Raw genomic sequence first — 8,927 nt, forward strand, 5'->3', positions numbered from 1 at the left:
CGCTACACTAGGAAGCCTACAATACTTACTTTGCTAAGTTTTGTGTTTTATTGCAGGGTCGTAATTAAATGACTAATTGCTCTGTGTTTCAGTTCTTTAACGGAGTCCCTCCATTTATCCTGACCACATATGCAATGACTCTTTATTTCTAATTTTGTAGTTTGTTCTTTTAATTCTTTGTATTACACTATGAAATGTAGTCATGTATGGTATGGTTACACACTTTGGGGCAGAATAAAGTCCTGTATTTTTCTTTCTTTCTTGTATCATTAAGTTCTACTCACAAATAAACTCTTTAAAAAAAAAAATAAAATTCATGTTCTGCTTTAAAACTTGTAGTTTTATTCTGCAGCTGTAGGCTGTTGAATTTAATTCACGCTGCTTTCTTTTAATGAGTAATGTGCTGATTAATGACTGCTTTAATCTGTTCTCAGAAAATACCCACAGGGCTGGCTGCGGGGCCTCCTCCAGGCAGGCTTTTGGCGAGGTTGGGGTTAGAGGGGTGCAACACCCTACCTGTAACTGACTGACTGCAGACGCGTGTACAAGGTAACCGTTTATTCGTAACGTAGAAAGAACAGTGCTTGGGCATCAGAAAACAACATGCGATATTAGAAATATAAAACACCTCTCAAATCAATCTCTGATCAGCAGTCAGGTGCCGAGGTCAGGTCCTGGAGAGGTCCCTGGAAGCCGGTGACAGGTCTGGGGTCACTTCCTACTCCTGCTTTGTCTCCTGTTTTACGGAACCAAGTAGAACGAAGGGGATGAGGAAGAAAACGCCGCAGATGGTGAAGCAAACCTCTGCCCCTGCCAGCCAGTAAACTGCAAAGGAAGCGAGATGTAGCTGCTGAGTGTGCGGCTGTGAACGGCGCCCCAGAGCTGCGGCTTGCGACAGCTGCCCCCACCCGGGGGGCACCTGCAGCCCCTCACCTCTGCCTGCACGGCCTCCCTGGCACACGGCGTACAGGGGGACGTGGTGGGGGCACGGCCACCGGCTGCTGGTTCTCCTCCAGGGAAGCAGCGTGTTGAAAGGGGCTGGTTTCAACAGGCTGCTTGCGTTCTGCCCGTACGGGGGGGGCAGCAAGGCCCTGTTCACGCCTTCGGCTTTGGCCATGAGGCAAAGCCTTAAATCTTTGCCCCCGTGCCTCCTCCTGGGCTGCCCTGGCCCTGCCCCTGTCGCTCAGGAAGGGCTCCCGCTGTTGGCATCGGGCTCCTTAGGTGAAGTGCGCAGGAAGCCAAGACCTAGGAAACAGGTTCTGGCTTTGCCCAAACTTAACATCAGGTCTGGGTTCAAGCTCTGACTTGCTGGGTTCCCTTGCCCTAGAATGGCCTGGGGGGAACAGGAGCCCTGTGGGGGCGCCTGTGCTCCTTAGGCACAGTCTAGGTGTGGCCTTAGCCAGGCCACTAGGTGCTGCACACTGAACCTCCCTGACCTCCGGGGCGTTAGTAGAGTGCAGACCCTTTATAGGTCAGAGATACTTCTAGTGCTGGTGAGTTCTTTACTGCATGATGGACTGTCCCTACTTAATTTGTAGCACCTTGGGATTTATGAGAGGGGGGGAACCAGTTATCACCTTGATTCCGTGGCCTCCTGCTCACCCAGTGCCAGCGGGATTACTTGCAAAAATGGCTAAAAAATAAGCCCGGCGAAGGCAAGGGTTCCTGCTGGGCCCGGGGCTCCCCCTGGGGCCGGGCCCCCCCGGGCTCCTCTGCCCGCACAGCGACCCGCGGGCTCCGTTAGTTGGATGCTGCTGCTGGCGGCTCTGGGTCAGGCAGCACCTGCCCTCCAGTTCATCTCTGCTTGTAGGACCTTTTCTCATCCGTCAGGCTCATACGCCCTGTGTCCTACCCCTGACGGCCCAGGGGCTCCCACCTCTGCAAAGACAACGTCCTGGCTCCGCGAGGTGCTGCCCTTCCCCTGGGGACCCCCGGGGGCCTGGGCCAGGCCATGTGCTGGCAAAGGAAGGGAGGAGCAGGAGGCCGCGCTCACCTGTAGCTGACAGGATGGGCCCCAGGGCTCTGGCGAGGGCGCCCAGGCTCCTCAGGATCCCCATGACGCGTCCTTTCTGGCTGGCAGAGCCTGCGCAAGCGGGGAGACGTTACTCGGCGTGGAGGTTTTGCTTGGGGCGGGGGCAGCGGGCAGGGCAGGGCTGTGGCTCTTGGAGCCTCTCCACCGAGATCACAGAATCATGGAATCACTTTGGGTGGCAAAGACCTTTGAGATCATCGAGTCCAGCCTTTAACCTCACCCTGCCATCCCACCACTAAACCATGTCCTGAAAAAACACCAGGGCTTGAGAGGAGTGCTTGTCCATGGACAACTTGGCGTGCCCTTCCACCCCCTTAAAACAAACCCAACAAAAACCACCCCTTCACATTGTACACCAGAGGTGCTGCGGAGGCACGGGTGGCTAGTGAAGACAGAAGCACGGATGCAAGCTAAAGAGCACCGCAAAAGCGCCATCGGTGAGCAGAGCCTCACCGCCTCAGTGCCAGTAACCAACGGAGCCAAAGCTAAAGGCCGAACTCCGTCACCCACAGATGGCATGGCAGCTACATCTGCTTTACTCGGTTACGCAGCAACCAGTGCCACGAACCTGGAAGGTTTTAGAAGGTTCCTTGGAAAGGCTTTTCGATGGAATCGGGAAGAAATGATTTTACAGCTGGCAGCAAAGGCTGGTGTCTCTTTCAGAGAACCCAGGCCTGTCCCTGCTCAGTGCTCCTGGTGGCCTGTGCCCGCGGCAGTAATTCTCTGCCCAGTCTTCCTCACCTTCTGAACTGTAACCAGGAATACGGTTGCTTCATCGGGAGAAGCTGTGTTACACAGTACAAAAATGAAAGCGTGGTGCTGCCGGACGCCTGTTAGCTCCGAAACCATCCATTGTGGAGTGCTGACAGTTTTCAGGAACAGGTACGTGTCAGTTTGGGGTTTTCCTACGCTGCCTTGAGAGATGTTTCTGCGTTTCCCAGGGTCAGGCTATTGTCTTCCTCTCCCCAGCAGCACCGCCCCCCCCTGCCCTCAGCTTCCCTTCCCTGAGGCCTGGTGCAAGCAGAGGGTGACTGCAGGCAGGGATCCCTGGCTACCCCGGAAAGGGGCAGCACGCACGTGGCTGGGAAGGGCTCTTTGCCAGGCTTCAGCCTCGCTCCTGCAGGGGTGGTTGGTGACACCCCTACAACATGGAGCGGCAGTTTGCTGCAAGCATTTCTGCTTTCCTTGCTAACGCGTTTGGGGGGAAAGAAGCCAAGCAGCAGCCAGAGTTACGGGTCCAGCATTCAGATGCGAGGTGGCCCTACACCACGCGCGTTCCTGTTGATGCATCACTAAAGTTGAGGTCAATTCTGTATTTGAGCCAAGCCTATACAAAGGTCAATGCTGTGGGCAAGGGCTGCCGCTCAAAGCAGGAAAGAAAGACACTCACCATAGCCTGACACCACTGCTGCCAAACACGGGATAACAATGGCCGCAGCTGGAAAAATCCACAAAAGACAGTCAGAACAGCAGAGAGCTCAGAACAGTTACAAAAGCAATAGTGAAAAACATGTGGCCCAACCTCGTTACTACTGCAGAGAAATATGCTGAGCTCTGGGGCACCGTACAATGAATCATCAGGTTTAATCCAGTTCAGTAATGAAAATACCCCCTGAAAGCCGACCTGCAGGAAGAGCCCAGTGCCAGGAGAGCTCGGAGCAGATGTTTCACATTACTGTCTCTTGCTCTGTGAGCCCCTGGGAAGGGGCGGGTAGGTCAGATCAGCTAACTGGTAGTTTTCCAGATCGCTGTGGTCTTGTCAGGTGGAGCAGGGAAAGGGAATGGCCCGGGTATTGAAGGGACAATGAGGTGGCTGCGCACAGAATCACACTGTCCCCACGCATACGGCTTTACCGGACTCTCGGATGAAAGCGGCAGCTACGTTCTGCCTTGGGAAATGAGAGTCAAGTCCAAGAAGAAGAAGTTACAAAATTTTTGGACACAAAAGCCAAGAGCTCTTCAGCAATCACTGCCCTCTTACTGAAATAGGGGCCTTTTCTGCCAAGAGGGAAGTGCTTTAAGCAGAATCTTTTCTGGGAAGGAGAGGACAATGGGAGAGCAGGAACGACAGACATCTTGCCTTAACTGCAGGTGCCCTAACGCCTGGGGCAGAGGGAGGGAAAAAGAGGCTTTTCTAGCTGGTTAACTGGGGAAGTGATGGGGTCTTCTGCCGAGGTGTGGAGCCCAGGAAGACGAGGCTCCTAACTCAGAAGCACAGCTAGAATAAATGAATACCTCCTCTCACCCCTCCTCACCGAGTGGGCTTTCAAAAGCAAGCTGATCTCTAGACAAGACGTAGCTTTCGAAACCTGTCAAACACACAGCTGTCCCTAGACAAGCAAGATACTTAAATAGATCCATTTTTGTGATTTACAGTTCACTCTTAAATCAAGCTGTACCATGTGAAAGAAAAGTCTACTTTCAGTAATTAGTCATAGAATCATAGAATGTTTTGGGTTGGAAGGGACCCCTAGAGGTCATCTAGTCCAACCCCCCTGCAGTGAGCAGGGACACCCCTAACCAGATCAGGTTGCTCAGAGCCCCATCCAACCTGGCCTTGAATGCTTCCAGGGATGGGGCCTCCACCGCCTCTCTGGGCAACCCGTTCCAGTGTTTCACCACCCTCATTGTCATGTTTGAAGCTTCTTAACGATAGTTAACAGCATTCGGAATATCTGAAATCTCTTTTCAGATAGGCACTTCAGTAGATGGATCCAACTTCATTGATAATTGTTTCCCTGAATAAGAGCTTGAATTGGCAGAATATTATTTATGTAAACACTTAAGCATCTCTGAAAACCATCTGCACTTATCAGAAACAATAGGTGGAGTCTTGCTCCCTCCCTGAGCTAGCAGCTTGCCGTGCAGGAGAGCAGAGCGGCGTCCAGCCAGCACAGCCCCACGCCGCAGCGTTCGGGACAGCGCTGCTTTAGCCTTGCTCTGGCTCCAGCCTTCAGCTTCCGAGCGCGCAGGTCTCTTCAGCCTGTTGCCTAAGAACTAATGCAGCCACCACAGAAATGCAAAGCCACGCTGTCTGCCTCCTTTTCCTGAGCTATTCAGTGAATATTTTGCTTCTAGGTCTGATGAGAGGGGAGACAAACACCCTCAAGAGCTCCACAGTGAGACAGGACAACGGGAGCACTGGGGATGCTTCCAAATATCACCATGGCAACTTCCTGTGATACAAACAGCATCAGAAAAAAACAGACACTGTTTCTTCCATATTTCATAAACAGAAATGTCAACTTTCTATTCCTCACAGTTTGAAATTAGGAGTGCATATTTTTTAACGGGGTGAGTAAAGATATGATGAAAAATTATTTGTGCTTAGCAATCAGGGCATTTTGAAAAGCTCACCGAAGGAGTACAGCAGCAGTCCAACACTCAGCGTGGTCACATTTGCAGCCCATCCAATTAACAAGAAAGCTGGAATCAGCAACATAATGGCCTGCAAAATGAATGAGTCACGCAGTTACCTTTAAGACACTCCAGGTCTCCTGCCAGTTCTCTTCCACTGATGAGACTACATTTAAGTTAGAAGCAGAAAGCCCTTTCTTCCCAAGATGATGTTTCAAATTCACCTGGATGGCCACACAACAGCGCAATTTACTTTTCTATTTTCTCTCACTACCACGTGATTGCAGAGCACATGCGGGCTGGCATCCCCTGCAACACAGGCTGTGGTTATCCCACCACCCATTTCCCACAGCTGAGGAAAAATTGATTTTTGCAGTTCTCCCTCTCGCAGGATCTACTGGTTTTTTGGTGATTTTTTTCCTCTTGTTCTGTGTTGAACTGGACGGAGATCTAGCTTTAACTCTTTATCTCCTGAGCTGGCACAAGAGATCAAAAAGCTTGTGTGCAACAGGACTACAGCTCCTCTGCTTGTTCTCAGCAGTATTGACTGATTTTAAGGGCTACATCAAACCCTCTTGAACTTTCAGAGTCTGTACTTCTGAAGCCAAGAAGAACAAATCTAGGGGGGAACGGTTTTGAAATTCAACCCCAAAAAACCCCCAACATTCTTCATCTTCTCCAGGAGCCTTCAGTTCCCCTGTGACCTCTCCCCCACAAAGCTTTGGCAGAAAAGACAGATAAAAGATGTACTGGAGTTCCACAAAAGAGGGTATTCACTCCCACCAAACGCCTCATTTTGAAGATTCAGTTATAAATGAGCTCCTGTAATCACTGCGCTAAGAGAGGCCACGTTTGCTGTGAGATCCAGATTGACAAACAAATTGCCAGAATAACTTCAGCAAAAGGGGGAACTCCCACAAAAGCCGCTCCGGCCACATCCATCCACAGAAAGAGTGCCCCGGGGCCAGGAGGTTTCTGCGTAGTGCACGTGGGGGGTTATGAGAAGCGGTCAGCCCAGACCAACTCAACTGAGCGAGCATTTCGAGGTAACTACGCTTCTCAGTGCAGGGAAGAGGGAGGAGTGTAAAGATAAGTGGGGCAAACCCCAGTTGGCGAGAGCTGCAGTGCAGTGGCAGCAAACACAGCAGGCTGGCAGAGCACAGGGATGATGCTGATGCAGAGGGTGAAGCGGCACTAACACAGCAGCGTGAGTTTCTTTCACAGGGAAATGCTTCCGATGTGACACAACAAACGTGCCAGTAACGTTTGCCTGCCAGGGAGCAGGGTGCAGATGGTTTCACCAGCAGAAATAACTGAGAAAAGCTGAGTCAATTCACTGGAATGCAGTGAAGTTTGGTAATCTTTTTTTACCTTACCACCACTGAAATCACACTGGCCTCAAAATAAATGCATAAGAAATTGATGGAGGCTTTAACAGTCCAAGCATACCTATTACCAAGCAGCCAACAAAAGTTCAGAAACACCCAAAACCTGCTTGGTTTAGTTCCACACGCAAATGTAAATGACAAAACTTATCTACTTGTTCCACCACTGCGTAAGCTGCAGGGAACCGTTCCCTGTCATCCCAGTACAGCAGCAGCAGCGCCTCTGTGAAGAGGCAAGCAAAACAAAGACATGCACGCTTCTGTTAGCGAAACTTTGGTCTGAACACAGGTGCGTGCTATTGTTACATGTAATACTGATGATCACAGATCAAAGACTGGAGGAAGAATCTATTTCCCCCTGCCCACCAGCGAAGTATACTCCAGGGAAAGCCTGTCAAGCACGGAGATGGCCAGACAGATGATGTGCCTGAAAATAATTTGCCAGAAAGACAGTCAGAGATCAGCTCTGAAGCAGCTTTAGTAGTTTCAATGTCTGCACTGCAAGAGAAATCACTGAAACAAAGCGTAATCTTCACAGCATTTTACCTAGGCTGCAGACCAACAGACACTGTTCTCATTCCCTACTGCAGTTATATACGAAGAACTCAAAGTTTCAATGGTACTGCAGCTGATGTTGTAAGAAATGGTTCTAATGTTCCAAAGTTTAGTTAGACTGGTAAGTGCCCAACAACCAGGGTCTTGAGAAGTCATTTAGCTGGATTAATGAGACAGAAATTTCTTTTGATTTGACAAGTACAGTTAAAGCCTCCAAAGCACTTTAGATTGAAAATTAACATAAGAGATCTGTGGGAAGAAGAAAAAAAAAATATTTTTTTTACCCTTTTTATAGCTCTGATTCCATTTTGTGGCTTGATTCGTCGAGCATAGCCTCCCTGGATCACAGCCATTGTTATTCCAATAAAGAAAAACATCTTGCCCTGCTGCATGCTAGAAGGGAGGCAAAAACACAGGTTATGGAGTCACGCACAGAGCACGGCTCCTGGCAAATGCTGCAATCATCTCTAGACTACTGTGATGTGGCTTAGTTGTTTCTAGGGTGGCCCACAAAGAGTCAACACATTATGCTGTGCCATGGAGGTCTGTGCCATATGCACAGGGGTTGTTGGTTTCCAAGGAACAAGCGTTGTGCTTTCTCACAACCATTGCCACCACTCATGCAGAGTTTAAGGTCACGAAGGCACAACATGGGCACTGGCATGGTGGTGACCATGTACTGTACCGGGAAGCTTGCAACATCACTCGCTCCGCCCTTAAATATTGCTTCAAATTTCCCTTTCACCTCTCTTGTCTACTAAGCTATGTGGATATTCTCAACTAAAAGTTCTCACCCCCATAACAAGCTTGTTTGTCACACAGCCTGTACTGTCGGCGTATAGTTGTCTATCTCACCACATGGCTATCCTGAAAGGACTGCGCAGAAGCAAGCTTAATGCACTAGAAAGCCTTTCCCTGACGCACACGCATTAGTTAAGCCACAAATTGTAATGAAAGACAGACAGGGAAAGACGAGACAAACCCCTGAGGATTACTCAAAGGGAAGGACACACATAAGGAATCAAGCTGCAAGATCATGTTCCTGGCTGGAAATCTTTCTATGAGCTGGCAGGAGAAGTATTTCAAGCTGAGCTGCTGTTAGGGGATTCTGCTCTCTTTCTCCTCTAGCGTTTGACTAAAGGAAATGAAAACTCTGTGATGTAATAACTGTACACCGTGTGCAATGCAGAACTCTGATGAGCCAATATAATCACACAGCTATCCCTCCACCCTTCAAGATTTGTCCTGATACTGAAGAACTCTTCTGGGCTAGAAGAGAAAAGGTTTTATTATAATCAATACAACTAGCCCAGCTATACATATTTCAGGAGCTTCAATTTAATCTTGTGTACTGATTTTCTCCAGTTATTAGAAGTTGTTGATTCAATGAGTATCTCCTTTCATGATAAACAGTGTACCTGTATTTTCATAAATTCTTCTCACAAAGCCCAAGTATCACTTAACGTAGTGGTTGCTTTTTGAGTGTTTTTACTAACTTCATAAAGCCTCTCTTGAAAATAAATGAAGAGACCTTAAATCAAGATTTTGGAAAATATCCTAGACAAAATATACAACATTTATATTCTAAGTGTGCTATA

The 8,927-nt window shown here is 49.1% G+C and overlaps 1 protein-coding gene across 3 annotated transcripts in view; it reads right to left on the bottom strand.

The window, feature by feature from the left end:
- Nucleotides 1-455: 455 nt before the first annotated feature.
- MFSD10 (major facilitator superfamily domain containing 10) overlaps nucleotides 456-8,927 on the bottom strand; it is a 29,681-nt gene continuing 21,209 nt past the window's right edge. For 2 of the 3 annotated variants that reach the window (XM_035898636.1, XM_035898637.1), the window contains exons 8-11: nucleotides 5,390-5,480; nucleotides 3,423-3,470; nucleotides 1,994-2,083; nucleotides 456-825 (exon numbers count right to left, since the gene is read on the bottom strand). In XM_035898636.1, the coding sequence (XP_035754529.1) occupies nucleotides 648-825; nucleotides 1,994-2,083; nucleotides 3,423-3,470; nucleotides 5,390-5,480 (407 nt within the window). In that variant the 3' untranslated portion in view covers nucleotides 456-647. Of the gene's footprint in view, nucleotides 826-1,993; nucleotides 2,084-3,422; nucleotides 3,471-5,389; nucleotides 5,481-7,613; nucleotides 7,729-8,927 lie in introns of all 3 variants that reach the window. The other variant, XM_009643203.2, reaches the window with a different exon arrangement.

Source organism: Egretta garzetta, unplaced genomic scaffold (assembly GCF_000687185.1).
Source record: "Egretta garzetta isolate BGI_Z169 unplaced genomic scaffold, ASM68718v1 scaffold107, whole genome shotgun sequence".
Taxonomy (NCBI): domain Eukaryota; kingdom Metazoa; phylum Chordata; class Aves; order Pelecaniformes; family Ardeidae; genus Egretta; species Egretta garzetta.